The sequence below is a fragment of the Ranitomeya imitator genome, chromosome 2 (assembly GCF_032444005.1).
Source record: "Ranitomeya imitator isolate aRanImi1 chromosome 2, aRanImi1.pri, whole genome shotgun sequence".
Taxonomy (NCBI): Eukaryota; Metazoa; Chordata; class Amphibia; order Anura; family Dendrobatidae; genus Ranitomeya; species Ranitomeya imitator.
The window spans coordinates 183,485,708-183,505,908 of NC_091283.1; the positions used below are offsets into that span (position 1 = coordinate 183,485,708).

Below are 20,201 nucleotides of genomic sequence, written 5' to 3' on the forward strand. Positions count from 1 at the left end.
TCAACAACATGTAGACAAACCTGAGTAATACTGGGAGAATATAACATGGTCAGATAAGACCAAAATTGAACTCTTGGGATTCCATAATACACACCATCTATGGAGGCCAAAAGGCACCTCATATTAACCCAAATACATGATACAAACAGTGAAGTTTGAAGATGATAACTTCATGGTATGGGGCTGTGTTTCAGCTTGCGGCATTGGCAAAAGTCATGTAGTTGAATAAACGATTAATGCACAAATGTACTAAGACATTCTTGATAAATATCTGTTGACATCTACCAGGATGATGAAGATGAAACGAGGGTGGACATTTCAGCAAGACAATAATCCTAAACACACAGCCAAGGAAACTCTCAATTGGTTTCAGAGAAAGAAAATAAAGCTGCTAGAATGGCCAAGCCGATCACCGGACCTGAATCCAGTAGAAAGTCTATGGAAGGAAGTAAAGCTCAGAATTAATAGTAGGAGCTTTCAGGATTTGTGTGGAAGAATGTACCAAAACCACACCCGAGCAATGTCTGTGACTACTTTCTCCATACAGGAGGCGTCTGAAAGCTGCCATCACCAACAAAGGCTTTTGTACGAAACATTCAATAAAGTTCAGTAAGTGTTCAATACTTTTTCCCTGTGTTATTTCTCAGTATTACACATAATTTATGGACATCTATGGTTTGATTTCTTTGCCTGAGTGGATTGGATGTGTTTTTACTGACACCTGGTGAGAATTTCATGTCAATAGCACCTTTAGAAATATATTTACTTTGAAAATTGGTGACGTGTTCAATACTTATTTCACCCTCTCCGTGTGTGTAAAAATATATACACAGTATGTATATATATATATATATATATATGTATATATATATATATATACAGTGTGTGTATATATGGATGTATACATATGTATATATATATATAGATATATATATATATATACATATATATATATATAGATATATATATATATATATATATAGATATATATATATATATATATATATATATATATATGTATGTGTGTGTGTAAATAACACACATATAATATATATTTTTTATTTTATGGATCTATTTGGTAATACCCCCACCAGTACATCCTTTCTGCAGTTTAAATGACCAAATGAAAAAACTTAATTAGAGAATAAATAAACCCACATATCGCTGTGAAGCTGTGATATTTAGACCATGGCAAAGCTGGGGCTTTCTTCTGCAAATGCATCTGTAACAATTTTTTTTTAAACTGTCTAAGGCTAGTTTCACATTTGCGGTTAAGTCCGCAGCGTATCGTCCGCAACCGCAAACGCATGCAAAAATGCATGCAAACACATGATGGTAAAAAAACGCAGCGTTTGCATGCGTTTTACATGTGTTTGCGCTTTTTATGCGCATACGTTTGGTATTTCCAGGAGGGTGTATCTTTAATGGGCATGTCTTAATCAGTTCCTGGACATGCGCAGTCCGAAGTACGCAAGCGCATTAAACGCATGCGTACGCAAAGACATGTATACCCCTTTCTCATGTACAGCACCATGGAATTAATGATGCTATATAAATAAATAATAATAATGTGTACGCAAGCGTTCCCATAGACAGTAATGCGCATTCCTTGCGTTAACCGCATACGTTTCTAGGTGGCAAATTGACGCCTCTAAAATTACTACATGCTGCGTCTACCACGCCAAACCGCAGACGACGAAACGACGCATGCGTCGTCAAACGCGGCAAAATACAACCAATCGCAGACACGTGTCTCTAATGTTAAATATAGGAAAACACAACGCATGCGGATAATTGCGGAAGAAACGCTGCGGACACAACCGCAAATGTGAAACCGGCCTAAAGCTTATGTTCACACAATATTTTGGAGTTTTTTTCAGGCTGATTTGGAGCACCTGAAAATGTGCCCAGAGAATGCTAAGGCTTTTGAGTGTCCTTGAACCGCCTCGGGTTCCTAAAAACACCAAGTGATTAAAAGAATTGAGCATATCACTCTCCAGCCATTTTCTGCTCCAGTTGGAAGGCTCAGATGACCTCCCACGTGGTTTTTTTTTTTTTATGCTTTGTCAGCTTATTTGGATGAAAACCCCTAATGGTTTCTTCTTTTGTTGCATTATGTTACAAAAAAAAAATCACTAGTAAAAATGCTAAAAAAAAACACTGGTAGTGAATAATTGCACACAAAAAGTGCTAGGAAGCAAAAACAAAAAAAAAATCTAAAGAGGATGTTTAAGGGAAAGAAAAATGTTTAAAAAAAAAAGTGTATGGGGTTCACCTGCCTGGAAAAGATGTCTGGTGCCATTGTCCTACCGCTACCCAAGTTTTTTCTGCATCTTGTGGAAATGGTATTATGTCACTTGCATTAAAGGTGTATAGCTTTTGCACTGAGGACCAAGAGATTTACACTGAACCTTTGTTTGCCAATGATGTAGCATTCCTGCATTAGGCTCGGCAGGGGTTCTACACAATCGCTAAATTCTTGATCACTTTCTCCCAACCACAAAAGAGCCTATAGTTTTAGATAATTGTTCCATGGAGATCACTCACATACAGAGGCTTGTTGACCCCCATCTCCTATCACGGACACAGAGAGAGTTCAGCTCTGAGGTTTTCCTTCATCCTCCTGCTGAGATTACTTAGTAAAATCAGGGCAGCCTTCCATGACTTTTTCCATGTGACTGCCCTCACCGACTCTTATGAATTTGGAGATAATTATGGGTCTTTTACTATTCCACATCTCTGGCTCCTGCTTTTGGCACTTACCGTTTTCCTATCTTAGGGTCCTTGGACTATGTTCTTCTAAACTACATTCATCTCAAGTAGTAGCAGTAAGCTAGAAAGTGACTATCATTTCATATCTGCTTTCTACATAGTTGCCAGTACAGAGGGGGAAAAGGGCAGCGTTGCAGGCTAATTTCCCCCCCCCCATTAACCATGAATCATGTCTTGGTTGTTCACTTTCAATTGGATACAAATGTGAGACAGAATCAGGCAAGAAATAAACGTACCATTGAGAACTCTAACACTTATTGAAATGACATGTTCAGACATCTGCAGAGCAGCTAATTGGTAAGGCAATCATGATTGCAACTATGTGCTAATGTTTACCAGCCGTAACAATCTGTATTAATATAGCTTTTTGGCTCTTTCAGCATCATTCATTAAATTTCATATTTCCTGCCCTCACCTTCTATCATTAAGCCAGTAAAGATATTAGAAGCTTCAAGAGACACTTTTATCTTTATCTCTGAATCGTTTTCTATGGAAGGAAATTATTATTGAATTGCGTGTGATGTATATGAGCTCAATAAGGGCCCATTTGCATCGTCTGGTAATCGGGAAAGATCATTCCTAGGAATCTTCCTGTCCCAATAATTGGCCGGTCTGGAAAGGCTGGTAAGGTAATTGTTCAACAAATGAGATAATCCCTTGTTTTTCAAACTGAATCCTTTTTAAAGGGAATCTGTCAGTAGGATCCACCAGCCAAAGTTGTCTAAATGGGCATGTTGGTCATAGAAAGTTTAATTAAGTGATACCTTGATATCTGCGATCCATTATTTTATTCAAAATAATCCACATTTTTCTTTACATGTAAATGAGCTATAAAGATCTATGGGCTGGACATAGATCTCCCACGAGAATCTGCCTCCAGAGCTTATTGTAAATGCAAAGGAGTGTTTCCAGTGTGTGACGTGCAGATCAAGAAGATCAGTCTGTCAGTCATTACATGTCTCACACTGGTAACACCTCCTGTCATTTAAAATGAGCTCTGGAGGCAGACTTTCATGGAGATGTGTCCATCCCATAGATCTTAACAGCTAGTTTACATATTAAGCAAAACATGCATTTCTCTGGAATATGACCTCAGATCACCGATGTCAAGGTTTTATTCAACTTTCTATGACCTGGGTGCCCATGTTGACTGCTTAGTAGAGTTGATCCTACTGACAGATTTCCTTTAGGGTATGTGCACACGTCAGGATTTCTGGCAGAAATTTTCCTGACAAAAACCGGACATTTCTGCCAGAAATCCACATGCGTTTTTGATGCGTTTTTTTTTTTTTTGCGTTTTTGATGCGGTTTTTCTTTGCGTTTTTGATGCGGTTTTTTTGATGCGTTTTTTCCAAATGCATTGAATAGCGGGAAAAACGCGAAAAAAACCCGCAAAATTAATGAACATGCTGCTTTTTTTACCGCAATGCGTTTTTTTCACAGAAAAAAAACGCATCATGTGCACAAATATTGCAGAATGCATTCTAAATGATAGGATGCATGATGCATGTGTTATTAATGAGTTTTTATAGCGTTTTTTATCGCGAAAAAAAAAACCCCGAACGTGTGCACATACCCTTAAGCTTGCTTGAAAATCATTGTTCTCAGCTGCACATCATCAGGTGTAATTAAGAGATATGCTGCCTAGAACATGATATTTTATGCACACAGATCGATCTTGTTAACGGTGTGTATAGAAGTCGTCCTTTCTAAACAGTTTTTTTCATGCCCAGAAAAAAGCTATCTTGCTCGCCCTGTAATGTGACCCAAACTCCTGCCCTGTTTGTTACCTTTATTTTTGTTTTATGGCTTTCTGTTTAGCCCCTTGAAGCCATTCTTGAGGTTTGTTATTGTTTTAATTCTGAGCAAGGTCTCAGCTCACATATTCCCACCATCAGTACCTGACACACCACATACAAAGCAAAATCCTGAGACTCCACATACAAAGCAAAATCCTGAGACTCCTACACAGTCTTAAGATGAATTAATTGCTGTATGTACAAATGTATGTATTTTTCTCCTAAAATTCCTTCCACGTCACCCAGTATGTCCTATCCTGAGCCTCTCTTGCATTCAATAATGTTCTAGGTGCTGTCACTGTCACTACATATGCTCTGGGGAGCAAGGATTCACATAATGTATTCATTCATCATAATGTAATTTAGCAGGCTGAAGTGCCCAACAGTCAAAGTAACAAGTTGATAAGATTAGTTGTTCTCCGGTTGACCCTGAAATGTGTATGTCCTCTCCCTGCTCTCCCGTCTTGTGCACATCACCAGTCACTGTAAACTTGCAGAGGACCATTGCCCTTGACATCACCGTTCAGAGCACACAGCAGAGCTGCTGACTGAGCCATACCAAGCACAGACAGGAAATCTCCTCTGTGAACAGACTGTAGCAAGGAGCTGCACATGTCACAGCTCAGGAATAGAGCAGAATTTTAACAGCAAGTACATTTTGAAATTTCTGCATTTTTAATGGGCTTTTACAATTTACGGTATATAGGCAACAATAAAATCTGTGCCTAATGACCTATTGCAGAAGCCGATGCAAGCTGTGTGGGGACCAAAGAGCCGTCATCCAGTCCCCATACAATTTGTATATACGGTAGTTGTTTGCACATTTTCTGTTTGCAAGGGGCAATGTGCTGCTCACATTAATGGCTGTGGATACCTTTGACATAAAAAAATGATTTTTGCGTATCTTAGTGGTTACCTTTAAGTTAAAAAAAATTACTCTTAAGTTTCAATCTACAATCTTCATTCCTTGATTCATTTTCAGAGGCCCCACATATGCAGCCTGATCCACAAGGGAAAAATAGAAAACTTGAAAGTGTCTCTCCCACTAATCTAGGGTGGCTTTGGGGTTTGCTTGTATCCAGGGTGCTGCTCTCTTCATTTGCATTTACATATCAGAACAGCTTCTATTCTAGTCTTATTTCTTCTCCACGTGTATTACTTTTTGTCTTCAGCCTGTTTTCTCTGCTCTCCACAAAACCGTAGAGACTTTCCCCACCTTCCGCTCAAGATCTATGTATGCTCTTCTCCTCCAGTTATCTCTAACACTGAGACAAGGGAAGGGGAGTACAGCAAGTCTTCAGGAATTCCTATGGATTTGTATCAATTTTGCAGATCACTCATCTAGATAAATGGTTTACAGGCACTAGTAATGAGAGAAAATTCATATAGCCAAAAACATTGTTGAGGTAAAGAATTAAGGTTTAACGTCCTCCCACATAATAGATCAATACCGCATGATCCAGCGGTAGAGTACTCCAAACATTATACTAATGAAGAAGAAAAAGTGGACTATCCACAAACCACCAATAGAATAAAAACCATTTATTGAAACAATACACAAACTTAAATACGATCAATATATAAATATATTCAATTAGGAGGAATGATGGAGAACAAAAAGTAGATTCAGCAAATAGAACAACACACAATGTGACATACTATAGTCAAGTTTTCAGGCTTACAGACACTGCAGCACCAAAATTAATGAAAGTTTTTGATGAATGCTTTTTAGAAAATTGCTAAACTTTTTTGCATTTAGGAAGTAAATGAACAATAACAACTTATTTTTATTATTTTATGATTTTTTTGCTCATTCATCAGTGGTCTGTGCCATGTGTACAAGAGCCAAATATTAAGAATGAGCTTTCTTAAAAATACTTGTTTCCCAATTTTGGCCCTTGTAAAGGGGCCTTAACTCCGGTGCCAAGGCAGAGAAGGAATGCCGGCCACAATGTTTCCCTAATTAATATGTCATTAGAAATCTAGAAGGAAAAATACAGCACTCCCAGTGTTACTTCCATAGCAGTGCAGGCTAAATCTAGTAAGAAATTAAGTTTCCATTAGTCCGTGTTAGTTTTTCCATTTTTTGGGAGGGGGTAAAACCTAAACGCACACATTAGCATTTGGTCTGTATTTAGAAGGAAAGTTTTATGGCCGGTAGGTTATTCTCATTTAGAAATAGTGTTACATGAGTGTTTCAGGAACATAACCCAAAAAAACAAGCCTTGTTTTAGTTCAGGTTAATATGACAATTTTATATACATACGGTGTATATATATATATATATATATATATATATATATATATATATATATATATATAGATAGATAGATAGATAGATAGATAGATAGATAGATAGATAGATAGATATATACAGTAGTGTGTGTGTGTATGTGTATATATATATAATGTATATATACACTGCATGCAGAATTATTAGGCAGGTTGTATTTCAGTGGATTTTTTTTATTATTGATCAACAACTGTTCTCATTCAACCCATAAGACTCATAAATATTGAAGCTTAATATTTTTGGAAGTTGGAGTGTTGTTTTTTTTTAGATTTGGCTATCTTAGGAGGATATCTGTTTGTGCAGGTAACTATTCCTGTGCAGAATTATTAGGCAGCTTAATAAAACCAAATATATTCCCATCTCACTTGTTTATTTTCACCAGGTAAACCAATATAACTGCACAAAGTTTAGAAATAAACATATCTGACGCGCAAAAACAAAACAAAAAAAAAATGAGCGCCCAATATAGCCACCTTTCTGTTGTGAATTCTGCTTTTGGGTTCCCTCCAGTGGTTGTAGGTGGGAATGCAGTTGTCTCTGAGTTGCAGTCCTGGCCAGGTGTATCTGCTGATTGCAGTTCTGATTGGGATATTTAGGTGTGCAGGATTCATTAGTCCTTGCCAGTTGTCAATGTTTCTTGGGAAGTGTTGGTTCACTTTCTGGCTTCTCCTGCTTAGCTGCCAATTCAGCAAAGATAAGTGTCTGTTTCTTTTTCTGTGGCACACATGCAGTGTGCTTATATTCTGTGCTATTCATTTGTTTTTCTCTTGTCCAGCTTAGACTGTGTCAGTGTTTTCTCAGTCTTGTTGGATTCTCTGGAGTTGCAGATATACGCTTCACATCTTTAGTTAGATGGTGGAGTTTTTGTATTTTCTGCTGTGGATATTTGTGGAAGGATTTTTAATACTGACCGCTTAGTATCCTGTCCTATCCTTTCCTATTTAGCTAGTGTGGCCTCTTTTGCTAAATCCTGTTTTCTGCCTGTGTGTGTCTTTTCCTCTACTACTCACAGTCATTATTTGTGGGGGTCTGCCTATTCTTTGGGGTTCTGCTCTGAGGCAAGGTAGAATTCCTATTTCCATCTATAGGGGTATTTAGTCCTCCGGCTGTGTCGAGGTGTCTAGGTTTTGTTAGGCACACCCCACGGCTACTTCTAGGTGCGGTGTTAAGATCAGGGTTTGCGGTCAGTATAGTTACCACCTACTCCAGTGTAAGTTTTCATGCTGCTCCAAGGTCACCTGATCATAACACCTTTCTTTATGATGACACTCAGCAGCCTCCCATCAATGGATTCTGTCAGTTGCTTGATCTGTTTACGACCAACATTGCGTGCAGCAACCACCACAGCCTCCCAGACACTGTTCCGAGAGGTGGACTGTTTTCCCTCCCGGTAGACCTCACATTTTATGAGGGACCACAGGTTCTCTGTGGGGTTCAGATCAGGTGAACAAGGGGGCCATGTCATTATTTTTTCTTCTTTGAGACCTTTACTGGCCAGCCACGCTGTGGAGCAGTTGGAGGCATGTGATGGAGCATTGTCCTGCATGAAAATCATGTTTTTCTTGAACGATACCGACTTCTTCCTCTACCACTGCTTGAAGACGTTGTCTTCCAGAAACTGGCAGTAGGTCTGGGAGTTGAGCTTCACTCCATCCTCAACCCGAAAAGGTCCCACAAGTTCATCTTTGATACCAGCCCATACCAGTACCCCACCTCCACCTTGCTGGCATCTGAGTCAGAGTGGAGCTCTCTGCCCTTTACTGATCCAGCCTCTGGCCCATCCATCTGGTCCATCAAGAATCACTCTCATTTCTTCAGTCCATAAAACCTTTGAAAAGTCAGTCTTAAGATATTTCTTGGCCCAGTATTGACATTTTATCTTATAATTCTTGTACAAAGGTGGTTGTTTTTCAGCCTTCCTTACCTTGGCCATGTCCCTGAGTATCGCACACCTTGTGCTTTTTGTTACTCCAGTAACGTTGCAGCTCTGAAATATGGCAATACTGATGGCAAATGACATCTTGGCAGCTTCACGCTTGATTTTCCTCAATTCATGGGCAGTTATTTTGCGCCTTTTTTGCCCAACACGCTTCTTGCGACCCCTGTTGGCTATTTGCCATGAAACGCTTGATTGTTCGGTGATCACGCTTCAAAAGTTTGGCAATTTCAAGACTGCTGCATCCCTCTGCAAGACATCTCACAATTTTGGACTTTTCAGAGTCCGTCAAATCTCTCTTCTGACCCATTTTGCCAAAGGAAAGAAAGTTGCCTAATAATTACGCACACATTATATAGGGTTTTGATGTCATTAGACAACACCCCTCCTCATTACAGAGATGCACATCACCTGATTTACTTAATTGGTAGTTGGCTCTCAAGCCAGGACAGCTTGGAGTAGGACAACTTGTATAAAAAGTATCATGTGATCAAAATACAACTTGCCCAATAATTCTGCACGCAGTGTGTGTGTGTATATATATATATATATATATATATATATATATATATATATATATATATATATATATATATATATATATATATATATATATATATATATATATACAGTGCCTACAAGTAGTATTCAACCCCCTGCAGATTTAGCAGGTTTAATAAGATGCAAATAAGTTAGAGCCTTCAAACTTCAAACAAGAGCAGGATTTATTAACAGATGCATAAATCTTACAAACCAAAAAGTTTTGTTGCTCAGTTAAATTTTTATACATTTTAAACATAAAAGTGTGGGTCAATTATTATTCAACCCCTAGGTTTAATATTTTGTGGAATAACCTTTGTTTGCAATTACAGCTAATAATCGTCTTTTATAAGACCTGATCAGGCCGGCACAGGTCTCTGGAGTTATCTTGGCCCACTCCTCCATGCAGATCTTCTCCAAGTTATCTAGGTTCTTTAGGTGTCTCATGTGGACTTTAATCTTGAGCTCCTTCCACAAGTTTTCAATTGGGTTAAGGTCAGGAGACTGACTAGGTCACTACAACACCTTGATTTTTTGCCTCTTGAACCAGGCCTTGGTTTTCTTGGCTGTGTGCTTTGGGTCATTGTCTTGTTGGAAGATGAAATGACGACCCATCTTAAGATCCTTGATGGAGGAGCGGAGGTTCTTGGCCAAAATCTCCAGGTAGGCCGTGCTATCCATCTTCCCATGGATGCGGACCAGATGGCCAGGCCCCTTGGCTGAGAAACAGCCCCACAGCATGATGCTGCCACCACCATGCTTGACTGTAGGGATGGTATTCTTGGGGTTGTATGCAGTGCCATCCAGTCTCCAAACGTCACGTGTGTGGTTGGCACCAAAGATCTTGATCTTGGTCTCATCAGACCAGAGAACCTTGAACCAGTCAGTCTCAGAGTCCTCCAAGTGATCATGAGCAAACTGTAGACGAGCCTTGACATGACGCTTTGAAAGTAAAGGTACCTTGCGGGCTCGTCTGGAATGGAGACCATTGCGGTGGAGTATGTTACTTATGGTATTGACTGAAACCAATGTCCCCACTGCCATGAGATCTTCCCGGAGCTCCTTCCTTGTTGTCCTTGGGTTAGCCTTGACTCTTTGGACAAGCCTGGCCTCGGCACGGGAGGAAACTTTCAAAGGCTGTCCAGGCCGTGGAAGGCTAACAGTAGTTCCATAAGCCTTCCACTTCCGGATGATGCTTCCAACAGTGGAGACAGGTAGGCCCAACTCCTTGGAAATGGTTTTGTACCCCTTGCCAGCCTTGTGACCCTCCACGATCTTGTCTCTGATGGCCTTGGAATGCTCCTTTGTCTTTCCCATGTTGACCATGTATGAGTGCTGTTCACAAGTTTGGGGAGGGTCTTAAATAGTCCGAAAAGGCTGGAAAAAGAGATAATTAATCCAAACATGTGAAGCTCATTGTTCTTTGTGCCTGAACTACTTCTTAATACTTTAGGGGAACCAAACAGAATTCTGGTGGGTTGAGGGGTTGAATAATAAATGACCCTCTGAAAAGACTTTTCACAATTAAAAAAAAAAATAAACAAAGAAATAACATTCTTTTTTGCTGCAGTGCATTTCACACTTCCAGGCTGATCTACAGTCCAAATGTCACAATGCCAAGTTAATTCCAAATATGTAAACCTGCTATGAGGATTTAGGCATTTACCCTCCCGAGCCCCCACCAAGTATATGTGCTGGATGTTCTGTTTCTTTGTTAGTGATCATCAAGGCAGAATAGTTGTTTCCTGAATGCCACAGGATTTCTCTTGAGAGGTGTAGATTGCTTTCAGCTGAATGTGCCCACTTTTTACTGTCTGGACCCCTTGGCTAAGCTTTAAGTAGAACAGTTACACTAGATCATCATTCGGCCATCTATCCCATGAATGGTTTTCTAAAAATGGGGTTTTATGAGATAAAAAAAAATAAACCCCAAGGGTCTAATTTGTTTTTGTTTTTAGAAATGCCACCTCTCTTGTTGGATTGAGCTTAGCGGCAATATTGGAATAGTAATGTCTGCCTTCTCTCCCAGAATGTCCCAAAGAAAAAAAAAAAAAAAAAAAGACCTCCCGCACTCGCAGAAGAGTTGGCAAATCTCCTGGGTGCTGAATTAAGCTCCCAAAAAAACACTGCTTCTGGAAGGTTTCCTGTGTGTGTCCAGACTCTTCATCATTAAATGGAGTCCAAACAGCCAATTGCACATATAGGGGTTGAGAAAGCGTGTACATGGGGGAAGGGGCTTTAGAAAAGGGAGAGTTGGCTATGGGCAAAAATTTCAGGCAGTAGGTCCCCAGTATGAACCTTCCAAAAGAATAGCTGTCAAATTTGCCCAGTCTAATTTATAGTCGACCAGTAGCGATGCAATGATTATAAGGTTTAGTTTAAAAATAATGTATAACATATATTTTTTATTAATTAAATCCAAATACAGATACATAGAATACAAAAAATGTACAGAAATGGGAAAAACTATTTTTCTAAAACAAACAGATTAAGTAAAAACTATTTTCTGTATACGAATATGGGGGTGAGGGTCATCTATATTGCAGTCACAAAGACCATAAAGAAGAACTGCCTGGTGATGCTCGTTGACTTCTATGAGCAAGTGCTTTGTGATATGTTTAGTGAATATCTCTACTGTGTCTGTGCCCCATACAGTTAATGTCATATAAATGAATCATGAGGTCCTCCTGGTGATTTGTCTCTTTGTACCATACCTCTTATAACCTGTTTTGGTAATGTGTATTTAGGGCTTTCAGGGACTTCCAGGGATGTCTGGAGAAGTGGGATTTCAAGGCGACAAGGTGAGATCTGATAATTTATTTTTTACATGTGAAAAATATGACACATCTTGTGAGCAAAAGGGAAAAAAACTTGCTCATGTGCACAAGAACACTGACTTACACTGGTCAATGTGGAGGCCATTATGCACGTGGTCAGCACATGGACCCAAAATACCTTTGCCTGAACATAGCCTTACTAATATACTTGTATTAATGGGTTGTTCTCATTTTCCCCTGCAGGAGCCCACTTCTCCCTTGCCTCATGGCTTTTTGCAATATCCTTCTCCTTGATTGACCGTTCAGGAATTGACACGCCACTAGCCTGAACTGTGCACTTTCCGATTCTGCTGTATGACACAGCTTTGCTTCAGCAGCATCAGAGGAGCATAGTTAAACTGAAGCAGGCCAGATTGGGAGCTGACAGTGCGCTCCAGTGGTCAAATCAGTGCTTACAAGCTCTGGTGGATAGCACTTATAACTACTGCACATGTTCAGACACCACTGCAAGACTGCAGCGGTGGCCGGTACCCTAGGCAATGAGCAGTAAGCAATAAAGCTAAATATCCATAATTTCTTGAGAACAGTATTATTGGGGCTGGCGGACTACTTATTTCAGTAGCTAAGTTGTCAGCGCCCGCTCCATACTCCTCTCCGGTCACCGCTCACACAGGGTTAATGCCAGCGGTAACGGACCGTGTTATGCCGCGGGTAACTCACTCCGTTACCGCCGCTATTAACCCTGCGTGACCAAGTTTTTACTGTTGATACTGCAGCATCAATAGTAAAAAGATCTAATGTTAAAAATAATAAAAAAAACCAAAAACCTGCTATTCTCACCTTCGGTAGTCCGACGATGCGCTCGCGCCTGCAGCCAGCTTCCGGTCCCAGAGATGCATTGCGAAATTACCCAGAAGACTTAGCGGTCTCGCAAGACCGCTAAGTGATCTGGGTAATTTCACAATGTATCCTGGGAACGCAAGATGGCGGCAACCGCGCGCATCGCCAGAGGTTCGCTGGATCCCGCCGGGTGAGTATATAGCTATTTTTTATTTTAATTATATTTTTTTAACAGGGATATGGTGCCCACACTGCTAAATACTACGTGGGCTGTGTTAGATACCGCGTGGCTGCTATATACCACATGGGCAGTGTTAGATACTATGTGGGCTGTGCTATATATTACATGGCCAGTGTTATATACTGCGTGGGCAGTGTTATATACTACATGGCTGCTATATACTACGTGGGCAGTGTTATATACTATGTGGCTGTGTTCTATACTGCGTGCTATATACTACGTGGCCACTGTTAGATACTATGTGGGCTGTGCTATATATTACATAGGCTGTGTTATATATTACGTGGCCAGTGTTACATAATACGTGGGCTGTGTTATATACTGCGTGGCTGCTATATACTGCGTGGCTGCTATATACTGTGTGGGCTGTGTTATGTACTACGTGGGCTGTGTTATTTACTGCGTGGCCTATATTAACGCATTGGGTATTCTACAATATGTATGTATGTATATGGCAGCCACATGGTATATACCACAGGCCACGTAGTACTCCTGTATACTACGTAGCCTGTGCTATATACTATGTGGCTGCTATATACATACATACATATTCTAGAATACTCGATGCGTTAGAATCGGGCTACCATCTAGTGCCATCATAACCCCTTTACTTAAAAAGCCATCCCTGGACCAGAACTGCACTGCTAACTACAGACCTGTCTCTAACCTTTCCTTCATCTCTAAACTCCTGGAACGCTTGGTCCACTCCCGTCTAATCCGCTATCTCTCGTATAACTCTCTTCTTGACCCCTTACAATCTGGTTTCCGCTCTTTACACTCCACTGAAACTGCCCTCACTAAAGTCTCTAATGATCTAATAACAGCTAAATCCAAAGGTCATTGCTCTCTGCTGATTCTCCTGGATCTATCTGCCGCATTTGACACTATGGATCATCAGCTGCTCTTAACTATGCTCCGCTCCATAGGCCTCAAGGACACAGCCCTCTCCTGGTTCTCCTCCTACCTCTCTGACCGCTCCTTCGCTGTATCTTTTGCCGGCTCCTCTTCCTCTCCTCGTCCCCTATCGGGGTTCCGCAAGGCTCAGTCCTAGGCCCCCTCCTCTTCTCTCTATACACTGCCCCTATTGGACAAACAATCAGCAGATTTGGGTTCCAGTATCATCTCTATGCTGACAACACCCAATTATACACTTCTTCCCCTGACATCACCCCTACCCTAATTCAAAATACCAAGGATTGTCTGTCTGCTGTCTCTAACATCATGTCCTCCCTCTATCTGAAACTAAATCTTTCCAATACTGAACGTCTTGTGTTTCTCCCTTCTACTAACCTCACTCTACCTAACATCGAAATTACCCTGGAGGGTTCAACCATAACTCCCAAGCAGCATGCCCGCTATCTTGGTGTCATATTCGACACCGAACTTTCCTTTACTCCCTATATCCGATCACTCACTCGCTCCTGTCACCTGCATCTTAAAAACATCTCCAGAATCCGACCTTTTCTCACCTTTGAAACTGCGAAGTCTCTTACTTTCGCTCTTATTCATTCCCGTCTGGACTACTGCAACTCTCTTCTGATCGGTCTCCCTCTTACCAAACTTTCTCCTCTCCAATCCACCTTGAATGCTGCAGCCAGAGTCATATTTCTGTCAAGCCGTGTCACCAATGCCTCCATCTTGTGCCAGTCATTACACTGGCTACCCATTCCCTACAGGGTCTAGTACAAACTCATCTCTCTCACCCACAAAGCTCTCCACAGTTCTGCACCGCCTTATATCTCCTCTCTCATCTCTGTCTATCGCCCTACACGTGCCCTTCGTTCTACAAATGACCTAAGACTAACATCCCCCATAATCCGAACCTCGCACCTCCGTCTCCAAGACTTCTCTCATGCTGCGCCAGCTCTCTGGAATGCACTTCCCCAGACGATCAGACTGATGCCTAGCCCCGACCTATTCAAGCGCGTTTTGAAAACCCATCTCTTCAAACAAGCCTACCACATCAACTACTCAGTAAACTAACTTTGCCCTGTTCCCTCCTTCCAAATATTACTCAGTCTGCACCCTACTATTCATCTGTCTCCACACCCTCCATGCACAATTTAACTGCGCTTGATACTTGACTATTGCACTTAAACACACGGGCTGATGACCGGATCATGCAGCTTTATATGAAAATTCCTATTTATTATAATTGCCAGACCTGAAATAACAAGCACTTTTCACCTATTGTGTCTCCCCCATTTCCTTGTAGAATGTAAGCTTGCGAGCAGGGACCTCACTCCTAATGTCACTGTTTAAATTGTCTTAACTCGTACCGAATTTATTGTTTGTACATGTCCCCGCTTAATTGTAAAGTGCTGCGGAATATGTTGGTGCTATATGAATAAAAATTATCAAAATTATTATTATAATCCACCTTTCTTAATACGAGTATGTTGGTAAGTTGTTTGTATGAGTATCTTAATATATACTTACCATGTAATGTCTTCACATCCTGTTCTATCCAGATGTGTCCGGATCCCAGAATTCCAAGCGGCGGAAGTTCACCAACCTCCATATTGGGACACCCAAGTGATGGGTGTCTCAATATGGAAACTGCTGGTGGTTGCAGCCTCTTGCACGGTACCACCAGCGGAACACCGTCGCAACATACACACACACACACACACACACACACACACACACACACACTGTAATACGCCACACGCACACACACACTGTGTACGCCGTACGCTGCCTCTTGCGCGGTACCACCAGCGGAACACCGTTGCGAACACGCCGCCTCCGGGATCAGCCAAATGATTCACTGACCGCCGCCATCTTTGTAAAGGAGGAGCGCATGCGCAGTTTTAATGTGACCGCCACTATCTGTCTGCACAAAGATGGAGGCGGTCTAATTTACTGCGCCTGCGTGAATTCCGCTCAGTCGCAGTGAATCATTCGGCTGATTCCGGCAGCAGATGCGTGACGTGTCTACAGGCAGAGGAAGCCGGTCACATTAAAGGGGTTTTCCCACAAACAAAAGTTCATTTTAAAAATTGTCTGTGTCTGACCGTATACCACATCTCCTGGGCAGGGGAGGAAGAAAAAGACAATACTGAGATTACAGCAGGGGATCACAGAGGATTTATTTTGTCAGGTAAAATATTTCACTGACTGATTTAAACAATATTTTACCTCACAAAACGTATCCTCTGCGATCAAAGCGCACAGGGGTGAGAGAGACAGAGCACGGGGGGAGAGAGCTCAAACGGGACAGCACATGAGGGGAGAACACAGCACAGGAAGAAGAGAGACAGCAGACAGGGGGGATAGCACATGGGGTAGACCGGTAAAGAAGAGAGTACAGACGGGAGAAGTCAGCACATGAGGAAAGAGAGAGTCGATAGGTGGGTGAGCACATGGGGGGGGGGGGGGGAGAGATTCTCAAAGCTGCAAAGCCTGCCCCCATCGTGACATTACCACCCTCCCAATGCAATAGCATCGGACCTCCTTCTAGTATAATAATAATAATAATCTTTATTTTTATATAGCGCTAACATATTCCGCAGCGCTTTACAGTTTGCCCACATTATCATTGCTGTCCCCGATGGGGCTCACAATCTAAATTCCCTATCAGTATGTCTTGTGGGAATGTGGGAAGAAACCGGAGTACCCGGAGGAAACCCACGCCTACACGGAGAGAACAGACAAACTCTTTGTAATGCAATATCTTCATAGGTGTATAGAGGCCCATTTCCAACAACAATCACTCCAGTGTTCTTATGGTACTTTGTGTTTGCTAACTGTGTAAGAAGGCTAATGAATGGTTAGAATACCCTTGAAACCCCTTGTACAGGTATGTTAGCACAGCTGAAAACAGTTTGGCTGATTAGAGAACTTATAAACCTTACCTTCCTTTGAGCTAGTTGAGAAACTGGAGCATTACATTTGTTGGTTCCATTAAACTCTCAAAATGGCCAGAAGAAAAGAACTTTAATGTGAAACTCGACAGTCTATTCTTGTTCTTAGAAATGAAGGCTATTCCATGCGAGAAATTGCCAAGAAACTGAAGGTTTCCTACAACAGTGTGTACTACTCCCTTCAGAGGAGAGCACAAACAGGCTCTAACCAGAGTAGAAAGAGAAGTGGGAGGTCCTGCTGCACAACTGAGCAACAAGACAAGTACATTAGATTCTTTACTTACTCACAGGTCCTGAACTGGCAGCTTCATTAAATAGTACACGCAAAACGACAGTGTCAACATCTACAGTGAAGAGGCGACTCCGGGATGCTAACCTTCAGGGCAGTGTGGCAAAGAAAAAGCCATTTCTGAGACTGGTTCATAAAAGGAGAAGATTAATATGGGCAAATGAACACAGAAATTGGACAGAGGAAGATTGGAAAAAAGTGTTATGAACAGACGAATCTAAGTTTGAGGTGTTTGGATCACACAGAAGAAAATTTGTGAGATGCAGAACAACTGAAAAGATGCTGGAAGAGTGTCTGACGCCATCTGTCAAGCATGGTGGAGGTAATGCGATGGTCTGGGGTTGCTTTGGTGCTGGTAAAGTTGGAGATTTGTACAAGGTAAAAGGGATATTGAATAAGGAAGGCTATCACTCCATTTTGCAGCGCCATGCCATACCCTGTGGACAGCGCTTGATTGGAGTCAATTTCATCCTACAACAGAACAATGACCCAAAGCACATCTCCAAATTATGGAAGAACTATTTAGGGAAGAAACAGGCAGCTGGTATCTATCTGTAATGGAGCGGCCAGCGCAGTCACCAGATCTCAACCCCATTGAGCTGTGGGAGCAGCTTGACCGTATGGTACCAAAAATGCCCATCAAGCCAAACCAACTTGTGGAGGGGCTTCTGGAAGCATGGGGGGGAAATTTCTCCTGATTACCTCAGCAAATTAACTGCTAGAATGCCAAACGTCTGCAATGCTGGAATTGCTGCAAAGGGAAAATTCTTTGACGAAAGCAAAGTTTGATGGAGAAAATTATTATTTCAAATAAAAATATTTTTTTTTTCGAGCCTTGTCAATGTCTGGACTAGATTTTCAATTCATTTGACAACTCATTTGATTAATAAAAGTATGAGTTTTCATGGAAAACCCAAAATTGTCTGGATGACACTAAACTTTTGAACGGTATTGTATCTCTCTATATCTATCTATCTATCTATCTATCTATCTATCTATCTATCTATCATTATTATTTATTTGTATAGCACCATTGATTCCATGGTGCTGTACATGAGACGGGGTTACATACAAGTTACAGATATCGCTTACAGTAAACAGACTAAGGGTATGTTCACACGTTCCTGATTTCCCTCCTTTTTTTTTCAGGACTGAAACCGCAGCTCTTTGCAGAAAACGCAGGTCCTTTTTTTGGTGCGTTTTTTGATGCGTTTTTTTATGCAGTTTTCTATGCAGAGTCTGTGTGTTTTCTAGGAAGTTTTTTAGGGTTAAAATGGCTGAAAATACCCTACCCCTAACCCTACCCCTAACCCTACCCCTAACCCTACCCCTAGCCCTAACCCTACCCCTAACCCTAACCCTATTCTGACCTTAGTGGGGAAAAAAAAAAAAATTCTTAATTTTTTTATTGTCCCTACCTATGGGGGTGACAAAGGGGGGGGGTGTCATTTACTATTTTTTTTATTTTGATCACTGAGATAGGTTATATCTCAGTGATCAAAATGCACTTTGGAACGAATCTGCCGGCCGGCAGATTCGGCGGGCGCACTGCGCATGCGCCCGCCATTTTGCAAGATGGCGGCGCCCAGGGAGAAGATGGCCGGACGGACACCGGGAGGCCGGGTAAGTATAAGGGGGGGGAGATTAGGGCACGGGGGGGCATCGGAGCACGGGGGGGGGCATCGGAGCATGGGGGGTGGGATCTGGGCAGCCACACTCCGCCCACGCACTTCTGCCCGCTTCCCCGCACTTCCTGCTGCAGCGGTTCGGCACCACAAACCGCAATAAAACCCGCAGATATATTTTTGATCTGCAGGTTTTACTGCGGGTTTGACCTCACAATGGAGGTCTATGGGTGCAGAACCGCTGCGGCTCCGAAAAAAGAAGTGACATGGTACTTCTTTTTTACCGCGGCTATTCAGCGCGGCTTTTTTTCCCGATTCCCGCATCAAGTGCACAGTGGTTCCTGTTTTCCATAGGGTACATTGTACTGTACCCTGCATGGAAAACAGCTGCGGAACCGCAGCGGCAAAAACGCTGCGGTTCCGCAGAAAAAAACGCACTGTGTGAACATGGCCTAACAATGACGGACTGATACAGAGGGGCGAGGACCCTGCCCTTGCGGTCTTACATTCTACAGGATGGTGGGGAAGGAGACAGTAGGTTGAGGGTTGCAGGAGCTCCGGTGTTGATGAGGAGGCAGCGGGGTCAGTGCAGGCTGTAGGCTTTCCTGAAGAGGTGGGTTTTCAGGTTCTGTCTGAAGGATATAATAATAATTAATAATAATAATTTTTATAGAGCGTCAACATATTCCGCAGCACTTTACAATTAAGCGGTGACATGTACAAACAATAAAGGATAAGGATCCGAATGTGGTTGATAATCGGACGTGTTGGGGCAAAGAATATATATGTATATCCATTGTTACCCTCTGAACAAGCGTTCCACTCAGTGTTGCAATCAGCCCCCCTGAGATATTCTGCATTGGTGTACAGCATGAAAGGGAGCCTGTCCCATGTAACCTACATTTGGATCTGCGGATAGCTCAGTATAGAAAAGGAGAAGCTAAGCAGTATGATATACAGGTTTGTGGGAAAAGATTGGGATAACCTGTAATTTATTCATAGCATATAGGAGTCCAGTGGGCGGTCTTACTCGGTGATTGACAGCTGTCTCTGCAGGCACGGTCCTACAGGTAAGACTATCAATCATGGAGTAGGACCACCCACTGGACTCATACATACATACACCAGGGATGTCAATGAATAAAATGCAAGTTTTACTGACACTTCTTCCACAAAAAAATGTCTCTGACGATCTGATTAGTTAATCCTGCTCTGCAACATCC

General features: G+C 41.8%; 1 protein-coding gene across 1 annotated transcript in view; it reads left to right on the forward strand.

The window, feature by feature from the left end:
- The window catches only part of COL27A1 (collagen type XXVII alpha 1 chain), a 407,011-nt gene that overhangs the window by 164,205 nt on the left and 222,605 nt on the right, over positions 1-20,201 (forward strand). The window contains exon 17 of the mRNA XM_069748227.1: positions 12,088-12,141. Within this exon, the coding sequence (XP_069604328.1) occupies positions 12,088-12,141 (54 nt within the window). The remainder of the gene's footprint in view (positions 1-12,087; positions 12,142-20,201) is intronic.